This window comes from Xyrauchen texanus, chromosome 8, assembly GCF_025860055.1.
Source record: "Xyrauchen texanus isolate HMW12.3.18 chromosome 8, RBS_HiC_50CHRs, whole genome shotgun sequence".
Taxonomy (NCBI): domain Eukaryota; kingdom Metazoa; phylum Chordata; class Actinopteri; order Cypriniformes; family Catostomidae; genus Xyrauchen; species Xyrauchen texanus.
Window position 1 is genome coordinate 33,804,273 of NC_068283.1, and position 21,752 is coordinate 33,826,024.

At 36.9% G+C, this 21,752-nt stretch overlaps 1 protein-coding gene across 1 annotated transcript in view; it reads left to right on the forward strand.

The window, feature by feature from the left end:
* Nucleotides 1-8,672: 8,672 nt before the first annotated feature.
* LOC127647961 (neurexophilin-1-like) overlaps nt 8,673-21,752 on the forward strand; it is a 43,421-nt gene continuing 30,341 nt past the window's right edge. The window contains exon 1 of the mRNA XM_052132499.1: nt 8,673-8,726. Within this exon, the coding sequence (XP_051988459.1) occupies nt 8,673-8,726 (54 nt within the window). The remainder of the gene's footprint in view (nt 8,727-21,752) is intronic.

Below are 21,752 nucleotides of genomic sequence, written 5' to 3' on the forward strand. Positions count from 1 at the left end.
TTTCAAGTGCAATTCAAATTTAGAGATGTCTTTGGTTTAAGTTTTTGGTGTTTCAATAAATACATTATTTTTTAAAGCAAAATCAAGCAAAATTATTCACTGACCCTTGGCAGGGGGGTTGACAATATAATCGGATATCGCAATATTTTAAAGGCGATTATTGTTAAAATATTTTTTACATATCGCCCAGCCCAAAAGGGATGTTAAATCTTTCATGAACAATTGTAAAATGAAGTAATATTATTGAGACACACACAAACACGTGTATTCAATTCCATATTGCAACATGCTACCTATTAATTTTTGCATATTTATTGGTTTTTGAGTAGTCTATGGGTTTGGCTCTTTCAAAAAAATGCATCAACCAAATATTAAATGGCTGCAAAGTGAAAAAAGGTTCCCGGCACCTAGGCTAGACATTTGGGTGATTTCGAATGTAGGCTATATATGCTCAATATCACAAAAAAAATTAAAAACTAAACATTGTTTCTGCTTGCCACTGCACATGTGAAAACACTATCTCCATTTTCAGCATTTTAGGTTGGGTCTAACCCTTTTTAGAAGGTCATGACTGCTTCCTGTTTCGACCTGATCATCTGAGGCAAAAGGATGATATGGGAGCAATATACACACACACACACACACACACACACACACACACACACACACAGACAGACAGAGCAACCTCTCAAATTACACTTCCCCAGTGGTCCACAGTGTGTGTGTGTGTGTGTGTGTGTGTGTGTGTGTGTGTGTGTGTGTGTGTGTGTGTGTGTGTCAGCACTGTTTCAATAGGCTTCACATTCACCTTTATCAAAGGATTCCCATCCTATTTCTTCAAAGGGACACATATCAAACTGTTACTCTGTGTTGGCCCATGTGTGTCTCTGATAACATAGCAAAACACACCTCTCCCTTATATTAGAGAACCTCTTACTTTTTATATTTAATATGAGTCTGAGTCAAATAAAATGTTAACAGGATCACTACATTCTTTTATACGTTAATTTAAACTTGTGTTAAGCAGATTGGAGTTTTAACTGAGAATCAGCGAGAGGCTTTATCCATCTCTTTCATGTGAAAAGAATGACAGAATGAGAACAGAACAAATTATAAAAGGCCCACTAGCTCTCTCCTCCAACATCAAGAAGTTCATTTGAAAAGGACAGATGACATCTTGTTAAGGAATTCAAATGCTTCTCTGACAAACCCAAAATGAGAGTAAAAGTGAGAAAATGAATATAAACAGACAGATAATGTTGTTAGGCTCCAAATAAGATGGAATAATATTTAATTATCCAACATGAATTATGAGCTACTGTATACTGATTGTGGTGAGCAGGGAGGGACCGAGTGGCATCTGGGCAGAACGAGGCTGGGAAGATAAGTGGTGAATGAGTTCCACCTGTGTGCCACACCGGTCTCGCATTCCAGTGAGGGGCGGCAGGAGTATTTAAGGAGAGGGGACAGCGGCAGACAAGAGAGAGTGAGACACATGGAGCTGTGTGTGTGTGTGTGTGTGTGTGTGTGTGTGTGTGTGTGTGTGTGTGTGTGTGTGTGTGTGTGTGTGTGTGTGTGTGTGTGTGTGTGTGAGCGTGTATTTATCACTTTGTGGGGACCAAATGTCCCCATAAGGATAGTAAAACCCGAAATTTTTGACCTTGTGGGGACATTTTGTCGGTCCCCATGAGGAAAACAGCTTATAAATCATACTAAATTATGTTTTTTGAAAATGTAAAAATGCAGAAAGTTTTCTGTGAGGTTTAGGTTTAGGGGTAGGGTTAGGTTTAGGGATAGAATATAAAGTTTGTACAGTATAAAAACCATTATGTCTATGGAAAGTCCTCATAAAACATGGAAACACAACATGTGTGTGTGTGTGTGTGTGTGTGTGTGTGTGTGTGTGTGTGTGTGTGTGTGTGTGTGTGTGTTCGGCATGTCTGTGGGGAAGCAGCACGTTAATTTGTTTTGTATCATGTTTAAGAAATAAATGTATATGTGTTTGTTAAGCCAGATCCAGCTTCCTCCTTGCCCATGCATTCCTTGAATCATCACAATGTTTAAGACAAATCATGTACTTATGGGCTGTGTAAAAACCAAAACAGCAAGAAGAAACAGACAGGCAGACACAAATTAAATCTCTTTGTGGCTTTATCTCTGTGTTTTATACTGTATGTCATTAGTTGCTTCTATAGGTACATGCAGGCTTATATTTAGCATGCTGAGGCAGTCTGATGAAGTCTGTTTTAGGCACGGATCAATAGAGGCCATGAAGGACAGACCTGCCCCTTCTGTCGCATCTCATCATCCAACCATTGACTGGATTTAGACTCAACTAAAAGACACTCATTGGAATAAATGCTGGAGGCAAATGGCTCATTTTCATATTGATTAAGTTGTTTGGTGCTCTTTAAATGACATTGACCAGGAACAAAAAAAAAAACAGTAAACTCCTTCAGTAAACTCGACCTCTGCAGTCCCTCTTCCCACCTTCTTCCCAGCTCTCCTGTTACTTTAACTGCAGCTCTTTCGTCCTTCATCTTCACATCTCTGTCTTCCATATGGGTATTCTTTGCTGAGGGTTTGAATTTGGTTTCTCTTTGTTTTCTTTTTCTGTTCCCTTTGTCCCATCTTTGATGTTTTCTGTTTTATCCCACATGTCTCTGAAGTCTTAAGTGTAATTATGACATTTAAACAGCACTCAAGCTGAGTAAATGCTGGTATTATGTAAAGTTGGGGGAAGGGGTTTGGATTGTATTTTTTATGGCACAAGTTTTAGCAGCAAATATAAACACCAACCATATGCACTGCTTTTTTCCCCTCTGTGATTAAGTTTACATTTTCAATATACATTTCCACCCTCCTCATCATTACAAACGCTAACATTCATGAGTGTGTATCACTGTAGATTTTGTTATGATGTTGGTTTGATTTAGACTGAGTAGAAATAGGCAGCTTTGATTACTGTATGTTTCTTTCACTGGTGATTGTTCGGCCACCTCGGTTCTACCAGACAGGTTGCCTTTCTCTTTTATATCCTGTTTCTCTGTGCTTTGGTCCCTCATTCTTCTCTCTGTCTCCCCGCACCTGGAAAAAGAAACATAATCATAGGGGTTAAATCAGTGGGAGTGAGATTATGTTATTCATAATTCTCTGGTGAGGGATCATTTGAGCTGAAATAGTGAGTGAGTGTAACTTGCAGATTGATGTCTCCTGACTGAATGCAAACAACCTTTAAAAAGCTCTTGTTGTGTATCTGCTGGGAACGGTATTAAAGTAAACTTTCAATTCAAAGTACACACAGTGATTGAAAATATGGAGAACATGTTTGTTTAATTTCCTTAAAGCAATGGTGCCCTCTTCAGTTGCTAGAGGTAAATCACACCTAATCACATCCAACAAGATTTAATTTTTCTTTGTTAAAGGAATAGTTCACATCTCTCATACTTTTCTCATCTTTATGCCATCCTAAATTAAATTACTTTATTTCTTCTGTGGCACACAAAAAATATAATTTTATGGAAATATGATGTGTTTTTGTTCATACAATGCAATGGAGTTTTAACAATTTAAAGCTCCAAAAAAATATATAAAGGCAGCAAAAAAGAAATCCATAAAACCCAAGTGGTTTAGTCCATGTCTTCTAAAATGATCTAATCGGTTTGGGGTAAGAAATGGACCAAATGTAATTCCTTTTTCACAGTTAATATTGCCATCTGCAATCTCCTAGGAGCAATCTTGATGTAAACTTGCTTACAACTCCTCACGCATAGCTGATTGCAGCAAACTAGAACAAGAGATACATACGTGAAATATATATATCACTTCACTTAAGACTGCCCAGATCATAAAGATGTGACTTCATGGTTCCTTGACCGCCAGTCTAAAATCAGTTTTCTTCAAAGGTGCATTCATATGAACATTTTCTTCAGAATGGCTGTAGTAAGCAAAACCAACACTAGATAGAGCTAAAGATCTTTCTGATGTTCTTAGCTCAGAAGCAGTTTCTCCTCATTGGATTATCCACTGTTTCCTACACAAAACACTCAAATGACATTAACATTGTGAAAAAAGATAATGCCAGTAACACCCTCAGTCTTGATCCCTGCACTAATGCAGGCCCACATACACAAACAGAGATACTATCTCTTTCACATAGACACACAAATACACACTCTACATGGGATGCAATATCTTTAGGCATAATGATACAGCAGAAGAGATTTGGTTACTCACCTCGAACATGTCCAGTTCACAAGGGGAAAAACAACAACAACAAGAAATAAGGTTTTGCATAAAGAAAATAAAGCCTAATTTATAGGACAATGAAGATTATTTTCATGACAGCTAAACACATTTCCCCCTAAAAATTCTCATTCGTATTGTGCTCGAACATTTTTCTTTTGAGTTTTTCAGTAATTTCTATTTATCTCAACAGTGATATTTTACAATGTTACAAATATCGTATTACTTTTTTGGCATTACATTAATGAGAATTGGGAGCGGGACATGATTGCCATGAAAATAATGCAATTTTCTTACAGCAATTATAGTTTATTATTTCTTTATTTACATTTTGGAGTGAAATATGACCTGGGCATGTTCTTGACACATTTTGTGAGATTCGGTATCTCACTTTAATAATAGTGATACGGATACATTCATTTTCATGGAAGAAACAATGTGTGGGTTTTATCCCTCTGCATGTATGTTTGTGGAAAAAGCTGACTTAGGGAAGAATTTACTTTCTAATCACTATTTTACTAGCCTTTAATGTCATCTGAGCATGTCCCATGGAAATTCACCAGTGACCTTTGACCCTGTGAGGTCACTGTAAACCCACTGTCAATTAATAATAGCAACATAGTAGTGTGTGTGTGTGAGTGTGTGTGTGTGTGTGTGAGAGAGAGTCTGATTGGGAGTGGGAGTGTGTTGGCTTGGAGGTGGGGTCAAAAGCTTTGAAACCCTGGAGAGCATGACACAAAATGTAAAAATCAAGGTGCAGAGTAACAGAGAAACACCACAAAGTGAGAAAGAGAGAAGAGAGGGAGCAGTAATGACATATCCACTTTATTTTACAATGTGGAAGTAGGCAAGCGATTGCATTTCTGGCAAGTGTGACAAAGTTCTATTGTAATTAGCGCAATGTAAATAACTAGAAGCAGTGCCAGTCCTCCCTTTAAACAATATATGTAAGTTGCGTAGGGCCCCCGATCTGCCAGGGAAAACAGGAGGGCTGCATCCGAAAATCGGAAAATGCTCACTTCAGAGGCTGTATACGGAGGTAGGATAAAAATAAGGTGCTTTTTTTAACTGTACTGAGACCAGTTTCTTTAAGAGTTCCATTCATTCAAAAACACTGTTGGTTAAGCCATTAACTGATTAGGCAGCAACTAAGTCATCTGTCAACGTTTTCGATTGCAGCTGAGAGCTTCTTGATGCAAACATAACTGTAACAGTAAAAAGAAAGAAAAAGAAAAAAAGATTGTTTCCATTTCGAACATGTGCTAGATAAAATGTGATGTGTAACGTAGTAGATAGGCATGGCTATGGTTATCCTACCTGTGCAATCATGCAAGTTCTGCTGAATAGACTGTCTTGTCAATACTTCAATAAACAAAAAAATTATAACTTTTAGTCAAAAGTGTGCACATTTAGAGAAATGTGCTCAAGCATTATGTTTAATTCAAATTTCATGAGAAAAAATATATTTAATATTTTCTGGTCTATTTTGTGAAAGCATTCAACGGTGACATTTTTCAGAAAGCTAGATGGCGCTGGCTAGCTCGTTAGTTTTGGTAAACATTTAGCTGTCAATTTTTTTTATTTGATTTAGTTTATTTAATTGCAAATTTTTCTTAACTCCCATTTGAGTATTTTTTCAAACTTTAGTCTTTTAAACTTTTACATTTAATCTTGTTTATTGTTTTATTGTTTGCAAAAACGTTGAAATTACTAGTCTGTAAAGTGAGCTGATACTATTACTTTGCACTGTTACTGTGTTTTAAATGAAGTATCAAATAATGATTCGATTTTTATTTTTTATCTGCCTTCAGAACAATTCTCAAGTTCATCAGTAAGACCAGAAGCACCAGCGAGACGCTGGTAAAGCACAACTAGCTAAAGCAGTGCAGACCAGTTATGTACAGCTAGCCGTGCAAGTCAAGTCATTTATCTGTATAGCATTTTCACAACACACATCGTTTCAAAGCAGCTTTACAGAAAATCATGCATTAATAGAAAATTTAACATCTAGAGTTATTGTGTATTTTTATGATTGTGAATTATGTATAAAAATAAATAATTAAATATTTAAATAATAATTGTATTTAGAACCCCTGTGAGCATGCTGAAGGCGACTGTGGCAAGGAACACAAATCTCCATAAGATGGTTAATGGAGAAAAATAACCTTGGGAGGAACCAGACTCACTGTGGGTGCCAGTTCCCCTCTGGCTAAACAGCATGAATATAATGCCAATATTAGTTATTTGTGTGCAGTGCAAGTCATGGTTTAAAATGAGTAAACTAAGCAAGTGTTCAGGGCCGGTGATTAAACAAAGATTTTGTATGATCTGTAAGATTAATGACTAATGTCAGACCCGTAATGTACAGCTAGCTAACGCAGACACAAGTGCAGAACCCAGTAATGTACAGGCAGCAAGTGCGCTACCAACTGACCCTGCAGACTGGCCTTACTTCTTTTACTTTAATTTATTGAAAATTAGCACCTGATATACAGTTAGAATTAACTCACTGTGGGTTGTTTGTTTACTACGAAACTGCTCTTTGAAGCCTTATTTTCAGGAGTGGGGGTATCGTTTTCGGGGATCCAATGCTAGGACTGGCACTGACTAGAGGGATACAAATTCCAGAATTTTGTAATATAAGCTTATTTACTATAACACAACCACAGGATGTACAGCAGAATAATATGCTAATGTAAGATCATTTTCTAATGTCTGCATTAACTGATAAGAGTGAGTAGATACTTCACTTTTTGCTGTGTGTTGTATTAAACAGTCAATAATATAACTGCTTCTTACTTTACAGAGAGTTTGACGATGCAGTGTTTCTTGTCTCCATTTAACCTCCATTCATATGTACCAGTATATGTACTGTATAACCTCCGATGATGCATTTATTTAGTCATTTATTTTATAAGCCATGCAAAATGCGAGAACTACGTGTCTATTAATTACACTGCTAAGAAAGAAAGAATGTTCTTACAAGAAAGGAGAGAACAATGTGTTTATTATTTTGCCAAGATGACACTAGATGCCATCTTTGTGCAGTGAAATTTGACAAAACAATAAAAGTGCAAGCTGAGCTCTCTCCTGGTTGTGTAAAGAAGTTTTTGGTAGATGTGATGACAGAGCTAATGACTGCATTCATTCCCTCTGAACTAATGTGTTTATAAAAATAAAAATCAACAATAATATGATGACATAGGCAGCATAATTTAGTATATTTATATCACTATTGCTTGAAGTGGCTCATACCGGAAGATGTCTACATTCAAGGTAGATAATGATCATGCCCTTGTGATGCTGAAAAATGAAAGAAAATTATTAACTTAAGCTCCAAAAAGACAGACAAGAAAATAAATTATGATAATAGTGTGCAAATGAACCAAGTGTTCTAAATTGGCTTTAAATGAACTGATTTCAAAATAGACTAACATAGCGAAGCAGAGGATGCCAGACGGTTTCAAATCAATAAAGCTAAAGAAATCGCATCTCAAAACACAGTAGGGCTCTCCCAGTGCCAATTAACAGATAGGTGGAGGGGAGAGTACCTCAAATGATGACAGACCCATGTGAATAGCCCCTGTGTTTTATGGTGGAAAAACTCTGTCATCCGGATTAATTAGCATGTGATGCTCTTGCTCTTAGCACATTGTGAATAGGACATGTTCCTGGAATAACATACCTATCAGCCCCTTATCAATCAATCAATCAATCAATCATAGCCCTTCGCTCTATCCATAACATCTAACATACCATTACCAAGTGTTGCATATACATGTTCATGTTTCATGTTTGAAAGACGTAAATTGATCGTTATTGTGTAATCCGGCTCATTTTCAGTAGATTTAAAGAAAAGAAAAGAAGGAGTGGGCAAAGTAAAGGAAGAAAGAAAGGAGAGTGATGGTAAGTAAAAAGTAAGAAGACGACTGAAGGCTCTGACAGGAGAGAGAGCGAGAGAGAGAGAGAGAGAGAGAGAGAGAGAGAGAGAGAGAGAGAGAGAGAGAGAGAGAGAGAGAGAGAGAAGTGTCAGTGCGTGTGAAAGCCCCGCTGCCAGTCTGAATGTACTGATATGTGCGACGCACGAGGAGTTTGCGCTCCGGTCAGGCTCGCGCACTGGGATCCAAACCGTCACCAACACACAAAAGCGCGGATAACGGAGATGATTTCCAAAACAAACTAACACAAACGGAGTAAAGTGTACGCTGTCGTCTCATCTTTCATCGCAGAGATGAAGTGTTATGACAGTTTCCACACAGCTTTGAATGTGACGCTGTCCAAGTAGCGGGAGTTTACCGTGACAGGTGGGATTCCACTGAGAGGAGAGTTGTTGTTGGACATGGGACCGGGTCTCGGCTATTTTGGATAAGGTAACGGAGGAACTGCGTTTTCTTGAACGGAGCTGTCCATAGAAGGAGACCGACGAGATGCGCTCCGACCACGGCATCATCCTGCTGCTCCTCAACGGGACAGCGTGTTTGGTAAGCGGGAAGGGGTGTGATTTAAGGTCTAAGGGGTCTATTAAGTTCAGTATTGTGTTTATTGAACCGAACGTGGTCTCTGTGATCGGCTGAGTGCCGCGCTTCAGGTAGTCATACCTGCCCGTCAAGGGCTGACCGTTAACTGTTTTCCCGCCGTGCGCTCGCGCCTTTAACCGTCCACTTCACACTTGAGGGTGGGAGTTTAAAGGCGAGAGCTCTGGATGGACCCGCACGAGCGCGTATTGACTGTTCCTTGAACGTCACGGTTCGCTTCACGCGCAAGGGGTCCGATGCCTGTTGTGTTGTGTGCGAAATACGGAAAGGGAGGAAACTGAGGGGGCAATTAAAAAAAATACAGTGAGAAAAAGAAGGGTGTTATGCATTTTTATTTATTTTTTAATTTTTTGGAGGTGGCACAAGTGACGGTACTGGCTCACTTGGTGCCCTTGGAAAGTAAAAAAATAAAATAAAATAAAATTACAACACAAAAAAAAACTTTTGGTATTACTATACATAAGTGTACTAGAATATAATGATTTTATATTGTAGTGATATCGTTTTATTTCTGAGTGCAAGGGGACCTGGTTTCAAATACCGACCTGTTACTTTTTCCTTTTCTTTCAATAAACCAAAAAATCGAGCTTGACAGCCAGTTTGTTGTATGGAAAAGAGCAGCTCGGACATTTAGCGAAATAACTCATTTGTCACGGGGGTTAGTAAATGATGAATGTTAGTTTTGGGTTAACAATCTAAAGTGAATGATCTGTGAAAGGTGAGATTCGATTGGACTGATCAAATTTAGGCACGTGAATGGGTGATTATGCGAAATGTTTTTAGACAAATATTTTTTTTTACCTTCAATACAACTTAATTATCAAAAATACAAATAATTATAGTTGCGCTCATGATCCACTTGGCTTAAACATTTTAATAAAGGGATTCCTGTAGGAGTGTGAATTTGCTCAGCTGTTAGACAATGGTCCCCTTAGTTCCCTTGGTGCATCTATGACTGATATCAATGAGTAAGATATGCCAGGGGTATCTACAGTATATAGCTTAACTTTCAATCGAGCAAAGCTTGTGCATGGCTGCCTGTTTTCCATGCACCTTCAGTGAGAGTGTTATATCTTAACACACTCAGTCTAAATTTAATCCCCCCTCTGACAGACTCTGTGTTACAATTATCTGCTGTGTAGCTGGAATAATGAATGACTTCTTCTTTGACACCTTTTAATCCTCTTGTATTTTTATTTAAATTATGCCACATACTGTTCAGTGACTGTTGGTAGGATGTAGCATTAGTGCAAATCCAGCTTCCCCACTGTAAAACCCCACATTTGGCTACTTACATTTGTCCATTTTAAGAGTAATTCAGAAGAGGGTGGACAACCTAGATTAATTACAGAACACCTACATGTAATTAACGGAGAGGGGCTGCCAATGAGAGGCAACTTAATAAGGTCATATTCTCTTATATCTGAAACCCAAGTCTAGATTTGATAGAGGTCAGTCCTATCTTGCAGGCAAATGAGAGACACACAGAACATCTAGCAAGGACATTACCAATACTGGTAATTTAATAAGGACCCCACAATCTCAACTGAAGACATTCATAAGGAAGGCAATCATGTTCTCTTAGTAGTATGAATAAAGTTATATTATTGCAAAGAAGAAAAAAATAACTCACATAGGCTGAAAATGGTAGACTCAAAAAATTACAGATGAGGGCCAGCAAGACATTTAATTAAAAGTATTGTACATGGTTTGCCCCCCTGTCACAGTGCTGTCAGTTCATACCTTTAGATAAATAACCATAATTTACATTAGCAAGACACTAATAATTTAATTATCATATTTACCTCGAGGCTTTAGGTCTTTAATCTGCATGCATTACTTAAAATCTGAGGGAGAGGCGGAAGGCGAGAAAACGGCTTACATGTCTGCATGCCTAAAAAGGGCATCATGGGTAATTCATTTGCCGTGTGACAGTGATATATTATGGAGCAATATGTGAATTATCCCTTATTAAACACTATTATGCAGTTATTATTAATAGACATGTAGAGCACATTAATAATCAGCTTTAATTTTAAGCTGCTTTATTGAAACTAAGGGCCTGCTTTAATAAAGCCTTCAAGGGTTGGTTCAGTTAAACTCTGGAGCTTTCCATAAAAGCTTTCCGTTTTCCCTGTACCATGAGCTGAATTTAGCAGCTGAGAAAATCCTCTGATCAGGAACTGATTCTTATCAATAAGCAGGTTATAAACAATGTAGATCTGGCCATGGACGCACTGCAACATTTCTGGAATGACAACTGCATTTCAGTGCGGATGTGAATCCTCTAAATTGTTATTTGGTGTGTGTACAGAATACAGGAGTCACTGCTGAAGTCACAATGGTTGTCATAATGATAAGACCATAGCTAGATTTTGGCATCCCACAGCTGTTAACAAGAAATGCAAATGCAAAAAGTTTAACCCATTTGATGTTCTCTATTTTTGTCCTAAGTACTATTGATGACCAGAGACATATTATAATAGCACTGATTAGTAACCAGTCGTTGAGACAGGCACTGGGTTTTATGTTCATTCTGCTAATTTTGACTGTATTTGTATGGAATCACACAGACAGCAGAGCTGGTGGGAGTAGCTTATGTGTAGAAAGACAGACTGTTGTAAAAAGTAGCCAATAATTGAAGATACATACCTCTGTTACTGTTATATTCAAGCACCACACCTTAGACGAGCCGCCAGTGTCTAAAAGAGAGTGGCATCTCTGCATTACAGCTAAATGTAGTTGCATTAACGACCAGATGTTCATTTCGGTTCTGTATGCACTATGCAGATTTAATGTAAATGCGGTTGTCAGTACATGGATTTTTCAGGAGTTAGCTTGGTTGTACAATGTGGTTGTCACCTACATAATCAAACTCTGCGTGTACAGAAATAGCACTCCAAAGAAGAGGAGTGACAACTGTATTTAGCAGTGTGTGTACGTGGCCTAAACAGATCTATATACTGAATAGATCTGTACAACTGCAAACATCTTCAGTAAAATAATAAAATGTCTTTTGTCAACAATGTCAAGCAGTTAAGAGCTTATTGCTGGCAATTACAGTACCTCGTTAAACATGCAGTCCACTTTCTACACATTCATTAGGGAAAATCAACTAAACACCAATATTAAAATCAGATAAGCTTCAGTTCATCTGTGTGTGCATGTTGTAAGGGTTGGTTTTGGCTTCCTCAGAAATTGTAAAAGACACCTGTTTCTTAAAGTGTATGAAAATGTTTGTGTGAAATAGGGCTGAAATGTTAGTTGACGTTATTGACGACGGCGAGAATAAAAAATTGTCGACAAAATTTTTTGTGTCGAATAGTCGTTTGATCTCATTTAATTTAACATGAGATCACATTAAACTCTAATAATGAATCAAAAGAGCAGCGCTGCAGCTCGCGCCTGACTGCGGAGAGGAACAATTACACAGCTCACAGTTCAGATGCACTCTAAACATTCACAGCTTCTGGTGATGTAGATCGCAAAGTTAAAATATATAAAAATCCTTAAAAAAAAGATGCAGTCACCCGAGAAGTAATATATGATATTTCGACTTGCTTTTATGGAATAGATCTTGAATAGAAGGATATTTTGTCTTTACTGCACTCGCAGAAGTATAACCAAGTGAAAAATAGATTAAGATTAAGATTCAACTTTACACTTACATACAAAATACACTTATATTTAAGATACATTCTCTAGCCAGTTTAAATATTTTATATATTGCTTCTCAAGTAAATGTATATTGTTTTATGGATTTTTAGATAATTGTAAATGAAAAACAAGACAAAAACAGTTGATAACAATACGATTATTTGCAGTAAATTTCTTTACTGAATTAAACTTACCGTAATAAAAAGTAATTTTGTCCCTTTAATTCAGTGAATGTCATTTAGAAGAATTTTTAAAATATGATTTTGTCCTCTTTATTGTTAGAAGTAAATTTAATACAACCTTTTAAGTCAGGTTAAGGGCTAGCGATTAATCAATACAATAATCGCTGAATTGTCAAATAATCGTTCTAATAATCAATCGATTACCAAAATAATCGTTAGTTGCAGCCCAGGTGCAAAATACAAACACATTCACACCCTCTCTGACAAATACATATGCTATGTTCAATGTATGATCAATGTTTTTTTTTTTTTTTTAGCCCATTCAGTTTGGAGGGACAAATGTGAATGGATTAAATCACTGAAAAAAGCAATTTTACAGAATGGACAGTATAGACTCAGTGATTCAGAAGATTTCAACAGAGTGTGAAGTTGTTGAAAAACAAGCTCTTTAAATTAAGCTCTTTTAAATCACTTTTTGCATGCTGCAATCTGATATGGTGCGACTCACCTGTTCAACAAGTCCTCTCATCCCCTCACGGTCTATTGCCTTGTCTGGCCAGATGCACCGTACAAGTAAATTCTGAGAAATGTCTCTTAGATCGACCTGCAGCTCATCTTGAGACAGCAAGAGGGCATGCTAGTCACTCATAGACAAATAAGACAATCTCACAGATTTTGGAAAGACAGAAGCACAGTACCAAAGGGAGGGATAAAAATAGTAACTCTGAAAGATGTCCACACACTCCTACTGAGGAATTCCAATTCGTTAAACAGTCTGCCTTTGTGGTGTGTGTTAAACACTGTTGATTTTATGTGTAAGCATGGCCCGGCTGACCCCTGGTGCAGCCCATGTAGGTGTCCCACCCACCTCCACTCCAGAGATGGGCATCATTGACATGGCACTCATGAGCAGGATTTCCTCTTTTGAAATTACAATCCAAACTAGAGAAATGCACAAGACAATTTAAATGGCACTGCTTCTGTGAATAGATTATTATGTCAACACTAAAAATGGGTGACAACTATTTGAATTACATCTTTGTTAAATGTCCTTTCATACATATTTATGGTATGCTTAATTGGGACAAACAAAGAGCATTATGTTAGTTTCCAAGCTAACATTATGCCAAGCATAAAAGGCAACAGGTGTATTTTGTAGTGGTCCTTTTTTTGCCAGTCTCTATCATCAGTAGTGATTAAGATCATGACTGTAAGGCCAGAAAAGTACTCAACGCATGTACGCAAATGTGAAAGTTTGGTGAATGCAAAGTCTTCCTTCACTTTTCAGTCTTTAAACTTAATTGCTTAAAGATCACTTGATTCAAAAATGTCTTGAGATGACATTTAGTTTTACCATCAGTCTCGATTTGAATCAATATGAAGAACAGTCAGTTTTCAATTAAAGCGATTGATCTGCTGGAATGATTATGACTTGGAAAGGAAAACAGATTTGTTTGTGTCTGAGGAGATTTTGGACTTCAAACAGTTTGCAGAAACAGGTTTGTAGAAAAGGACAGATGAGTTTCTTCATGGATGCAGAGCCACATCCAGTTTATTTAAAGCATGGACATCTGTCACCATCTGTAAGAGCAGACAGATGGTTATTGTACTATCAGAGCATTGCAATGACCTCATCAGGCTGTGAGGAGGACTGCTGCTGACTAGGGCTGCTACTAATGATTATTTTGATAATCTACTAATCTAACGATTATTTAAATGATTATTTGACCGTTCAGGCGATTATTGCAACAATTAATCATTAGCTCTTAATTGACTATTCAGCTTGTTCCCAGACTTAAAAGGTTGTATTAAACATGCTTGCTAACAATAAAGAGGACAAAATCATCTTTTAAAAATACTGCAAAAAGTCCTATTGTAAGTCCTATTGCAACATATAAGATATTTAGACTTGCTTTAAGTGTATTTTTTCATTTTGTCATACTTATGCGAGTGCAGTAAAGACAAAATATACTTATATACTGTTCTCTAAAAGCAAGTCTAAATATGAATGCATCTTTTTTAAAAGGATTTTTAGATATTTTAAAATATTTGTATTTTTAATAATATATTTAACATTCTCAGATTATTTTTTATTTTTTTGCAGTATAGCTGCTGAAGTAAATGTACATTGTTTTAAATGAGTTTTAGATATTCATATTGGAAAACAAGCCAAAACATAAACAAATAAATAATTTTTTTGTTGCAGTGTATAATGGGGCGAAAACTACTCTCTTACCTTTTTGTTCACTTCAATCCATCTTTAACTCACAAAAAAACAAACTCTCTCTTATTAATAAAGCTGCGTATTGCCAATTGTCTTCATGATAATAAGTATTTTTATACTATATTATAATTCAATAGGCCGCAAGCCATCTTGTTATAATCTAGCTGCAGCAAGCGTGTACTCTCAATGGATGAGCATCCCTGCGACAGAGTGCATCAGCCGGATGCAGTTTCAATCTCTCCCATTTAGATCGGGACACTTCGCGCAACTCATAGAAGAGGTGCTGACCACACAGAGAAATGCCAGTTTCTGAGTTTGTAGTTATTTACATGACCTACTTCCTTATTATTTGAACTTTAGTAAAGCTATAACTCATTAAATATAACTGCATTAAAGATGTTTCCTTTAAAGACACTTGACACGCAAGTTTTGCTTCAGCGTAGCTGCAGCTCCGGCTCTGCTTATTCCACAACGAGAGTGCTTCTGTATTCACTTTTTGGTATATTTATATAATTCACTCATACAGTACTGTGCAAAAGTTTTAGGCACTTCTGAAAAATTTTGCATAGTGAGAATGCCTTCAAAAATAATGACATAATCACTTTCATTTATCACTTAATGTCATACAAAGTCCAGTAAACATAAAAAAACCTAAACCAATATTCGGTGTGACCACCTTTGCCTTTAAAACAGCCCAAATTCTCCTGGACACAGTTTTTCTTGGTTGTTGGTAGATAGGATGTTCCAAGCTTCTTGGAGAATTCACCACAGTTTTTCTATCTATTTAGGCTGTCTCAAATGCTTCTGTCTCTTTATGTAATCTCAGACTGGACGATGTTCAGTGGGGGGCTTTGTTGGGGCTGAAACATCTGTTGCAGGGCTCCCTGTTCTTCTATTCTAATCTTTTCTATTTGAAAAGTAATGTACGGGAGTCTAACATTTATATTTCCAACTGACACACTAAAGCTGAAGATATAAATAACCATCTTAAGACAAATGCTTTTGTGAAACATCTTGTGTGCCTAAGACGTTTGCACAGTACTGTACTTTGCGATCTACATCACCTGAAGCTGTGAAAGTTTAGAGGTCATCTGGACTATGAGCTGTGTTTTCTTCCTCTCCTCAGTCAGCTGCAAGCTGAAGTGCTGCTCCTGTTGGGGGGGCTTTGTAGGGGCCATAACATCTGTTGCAGGGCTCTCTGTTCATCTATTCTAATCTTTTCTATTTGCAAAAGTAATGTTTGGGAGTCTAACATTTATATTTCCAACTGACACACTAAAGCTGAAGTTATAAATAACCATCTTAAGACAAATGCTTTGATCTACATCACCTGAAGCTGTGAAAGTTTAGAGTGCATCTGGACTATGAGCTGTGTTTTCTTCCTCTCCACAGTCAGCTGCAAGCTGCAGTGCTGCTCTCGTGCACCATCATTAGAGTTTCGTATGATCGCATGTTACGTTACATAACATCACACAACTATTCGACAACGGAACTTTTTGTCTACAATTTCATTGTGGACATTTTCGATAACATTGACTAATAGTTTTAGCCCTAACCCATGTTTATTCTGTTGGTTGCTGTTTTTAATTTCTTTTATTTTGAAAATCTAGTTTCCCTTGTCATGTGATTTAATGTTTCCCTCTATGTTCATGTGTCTTGTTTTCATTAATTTATTGTTTAATTATGTTGTTATCAGTTCTAGTTATTTCATTGGTTCCTTTGTTTATTTGTCTTGTCTTGTTATTGGTTCATGTTTAATAGTCTTGTTATCTTGTTTATAGTTCTGTCTGTTCATTGGTTGTCTTGTTACCCATGTTATGTATTTAAGCCCTTATGTTTACCATTGTACTTGTCTAGTATTGATGAATGTTAATGTAACACTGTTGTTTCGTTCCAGTCATAGCCAAGTTAAGTCAAGTCAGGTTTATGTTCATTATGTTCATATTAATGTTATGTTTAGTTCACGTTTTATATTAGGGTTACTTGTTTTCACGTTTGGAAAAATAAACTGCACTTGGGTTCAACACTTCATGTCATCGTCTTTGTCCTTGCCAGTAACGTTACAATAATACAACATATTTTATTTAGCAAATAAAATGTAATGCACACACAATTGCTGAATTATGTATTACACAATATTTACTATAAATGCACTACATATATATTAAAACTGAATATGTGTACCATCCTTCGACAAGTTTACCTGAATTATGTATAACATTAAAATGAATTGATCATGTTCATGAATCTTTTACTTTTAAATGTTATCACTTCAACAGTCCTACAGTATGATAACCGGACATCACTTAATAACTAAAGAATTTATCAAAGATGTCAGATCCGCAGTTTCATTTCTGACCCTTATTTTTCTTTCACCCTTGATTATTTTGCTTTCCTCCATTGTTCCATGAATGATCTTAACAAGTACAAATAGGGTCATGGAGTCATGCAAACAAATGGATTGTGGAACGATATGAGGAACTCTGAAGCTTAGTAATGTGTGTGTGTGTGTGTGTGTGTGTGTGTGTGTGTGTGTGTGTGTGTGTTTGTTAAATCTCTAAACATGGGCAGAGCATACTGTATTTTCTATAAAAAGTTAACTTTCAGCGCTAGTTTTGATGAATAACATGTGAAATTATAAAAATTCAATTGATATAGCTTTTATATAGCTTATATACACTCACCTAAAGGATTAATAGGAACACCTGTTCAATTTCTCATGAATGCAATTATCTAATCAACCAATCACATGGCAGTTGCTTCAATGCATTCAGTGGTCCTGGTCAAGACAATCTCCTGAACTCCAAACTGAATGTCAGAATGGGAAAGAAAGGTGATTTAAGCAATTTTGAGCGTGGCATGGTTGTTGGTGCCAGACGGGCCAGTCTGAGTATTTCACAATCTGCTCAGTTACTGTGATTTTCACGCACAACCATTTCTAGGGTTTACAAAGAATGGTGTGAAAAGGGAAAAACATCCAGTATGCGGCAGTCCTGTGGGCTGAAAATGCCTTGTTGATGCTAGAGGTCAGAGGAGAATGGGCCGACTGATTCAAGCTGATAGAAGAGCAACTTTGCCTGAAATAACCACTTGTTACAACCGAGGTATGCAGCAAAGCATTTGTGAAGCCACAACACGCACAACCTTGAGGCGGATGGGCTACAACAGCAGAAGACCCCACCGGGTACCACTCATCTCCACTACAAATAGGAAAAAGAGGCTACAATTTGCAAGAGCTCACCAAAATTGGACAGTTGAAGACTGGAAAAATGTTGCCTGGTCTGATGAGTCTCGATATCTGTTGAGACATTCAGATGGTAGAGTCAGAATTTGGCGTAAACAGAATGAGAACATGGATCCATCATGCCTTGTTACCACTGTACAGGCTGGTGGTGGTGGTGTAATGGTGTGGGGGATGTTTTCTTGGCACACTTTAGGCCCCTTAGTGCCAATTGGGCATCGTTTAAATGCCACGGCCTACCTGAGCATTGTTTCTGACCATGTCCATCCCTTTATGGCCACCATGTAGCCATCCTCTGATGGCTACTTCCAGCAGGATAATGCACCATGTCACAAAGCTCGAATCATTTCAAATTGGTTTCTTGAACAAGACAATAAGTTCACTGTCCTAAAATGGCCCCCACAGTCACCAAATCTCAACCCAATAGAGCATCTTTGGGATGTGGTGTAACGGGAGCTTCGTGCCCTGGATGTGCATCCCACAAATCTCCATCAACTGCAAGATGCTATCCTATCAATATGGGCCAACATTTCTAAAGAATGCTTTCAGCACCTTGTTGAATCAATGCCACGTAGAATTAAGGCAGTTCTGAAGGCGAAAGGGGGTCAAACACAGTATTAGTATGGTGTTCCTAATAATCATTTTGGTGAGTGTAGTATGTGCATTATACCCTAATGCTGTCAGCATTGGTTGTAATGTAAGCTCTGGGTGAGAGCTTACATTTTCCCCTTTGGCTGATTTGTTGCATGTGAAGCGACTCAGACAGGAAACAACCAGTCATGGTTTGTTTTGGTGTTACATGCCATTGTGTTACTACAATTAATAGATCGGTATGCAACACAGTATCATTTAAATGGTCCGCATATCAGAGACAGATGCGTTTGAGCTCATAATGTTAAAGTGCTCGACTGTTTCATTCTCCCTCCCTCTCCTCAATAGTTCCCTGTACCATTTAACTAATCTTTAGTCTTATCTAATGATAAAAAGGCAAATGTCAATAAAACTGATGTCATATACTGTCTGCAGATATGCACATTTCTCATTTAAACAGATGTAATAAACCTCAAACAACTTCAGCAGATCCAGCATACCGTGGAATGCTCAAAAATCTTCCTCTGAAGCACGCATTCTAACAGTCTCTCCTCAAAAGTTCCTTTGTAACTTTTCTAATGATAAAAGGCAAATATAAATAAAACTTCTATTATATACTCTCTGCAAATATGCAGATATCGTTAACACTTTAGAATAATGGTCCGACATTAATAGGTAACTTCCACTAATATGGAAATATGATTAACAAATCAAAATAATTGCGAACTGATGACTGAGGTAGTTCAATATTATGTAATCACTAATCACTGAATTTGATTTTCCTCATTGAGAACTATCTACTAAATATGGCAAATTTAAAATAACTAATTCTTAATTACTAATAAAAGCATAAACAGAGTCTAAAATGTGAATGATTGTGTTTTTATTGTGAACATGATAAAGGAGGAAACATGTCAAATTAATTTGATAAAAACTGTATGCATTTAGAGTGGGCTGTCTAGGGTGGAATTACAAATGTGGAATCGGCCTCATGCTGCATGCTGGTTTTCTCTCCGTTTTCTGTTGAAGTCTTGTGGTTATCAACACACTTGTCCTTCAGACACATCATTTTTATTATTTTACTTATTTTAAGATATAAGACTTTTAAAACATGTACTAACCATGAGCACCATCAATTCAAAGCATTATCCTGCTAAAGGTTTGTAGTCTATGCAGTTATTTTCAGTTATTTAAATGATTATATGCCAGAATAATATGAAAAATAATAAAATTTATGAACAAACACTTAAGTATTCATTACTAACTGACAAGTAACACCCCAGTTACTATTAAAGGTTTATAATGTGTTTTCACTTTAGAATAATGGTCCAGGTAACCTTTAACTCCCAAGGAAGGAAACAGGAAGATCTCATTAATTAATAATGCGTTACCATGTCCCTCAATTTAGAATAATGGTCCAGATCATTAGTAACCCCCCACCCCCATAATATTGGTCTACTGATATGGGTTTTTTCCATGGTTATTTTTTACATTGTTAAATTTGGTCCCCATCAATCCTGAATATGTGGTTACATCCTTGACTATGATACTCTACCAGACACTGTAGCCTTGATTTATTGACCTGTTACATTCATAAATTAATTCCAACAAAGAACCCATGCATGATCTTGTTCACAATAAAAACATAATCATTTTTATTTTAGACACATGTTAATGTTTTCATTAGTAATTATTCACTAGTTATTTTAAATTAGCCATAGTTAGTTGATAGTTCTCAATGAGGCAGATCAAATTCAGTAATTGATTAACTAACAGTGAACTACCTCAGTCATCTATAAGTCACTCTCAATTACTGATTGGTCAATTATGTTTCCATATTAGTTAATAGTAGTAACTAAAGTGTTAATGTAGTACTACTCATTGATCCTGTATTAATTCCTGCATAATTACCTATTCATGATGGACTGTTATTATAAAGTGTTACCAAGATTTCTCATATAAATATCTCATGTAATTCCAGCATTTTTTTCCCTTCAAGTGCTCATCTAATATCTTCCTCTGAAGTGCATATTCCATCAGCCAGAATCAAAAAGTTCAGGATCAGGATCAAAAGTTCCTCTGATTCACAAATCAAGATGGTCATTCCGTGACAATCCAAGCAGGCGATCCAGGCCATTTAAACTGTTAGGAGATTGCTGCTCGTGCTGGATCCGCACAAGCATGTGTGTGCAACTTCAAAGTAAAAGCATTTCACATGAGCTATGAGTAAATGTTTTATTCACTATTCACTTTATGTACAGTTCGTTTGATATTAACAATTTCTTCATGTGCAAATAAATTACAAAAATGTTATGACTAAACAAAAATCAGAAGAAACTGCTATCTACCATTTAAAATACAAAATATTTTTTTTAGATACTTTTTTTCAAAGGTAAAGTTTTGTAAATATAGTGCTACAAAATAGTTTATAAAAATTGTATTTACTATATTAAATTGTTTGATATATATCGGTATTTTATCGGCACCCTGCTCTCTGGATATCAGTATCGGCCATTAAAAAACCCATATCGCTCACTAATTTCACGACGCCATTGGTGATTGCCCCGTGGATAGTATGAGTGAAGCAAATTTGGTTATCAGCACAGTCTTTGTGGACTGTCTCTGACATTTTACTGTAGCACATACATAACACTGCCTGTAGTAGCATTCCTAATTGTAACCTCTAACCACCATGCCTCAACCCACCTCACCTATCGCAGACCAGATTGTGCTGATCTGCATCCATACGCATGTTCACTGTGTCAATATGGAATAATGCAAAATTTTGATAGCCAATTCAGGCACTGTTCCCACTGTGAATACAGAATTAGCCATGGGTTCAGTGGGCATCACAGAACAGAACCAAATCCAAATCAAATGAGATGGTTACTTAAGCAAGATAAGCCGTGAAAAAAAAGGTAGGATGCATATGGACAAAAGTGTGGTGAATGAAGTGTTTGTTCATCAGCCGGCCCTGAAGTGGCCGGATGTAGGTGGGTAAGGGTCTGCTTATTGGGCACTCATGACCCCTTTGAAGCTAGCCTAAATTATTAAATAAGAGTCAAATGGCTTGTTTC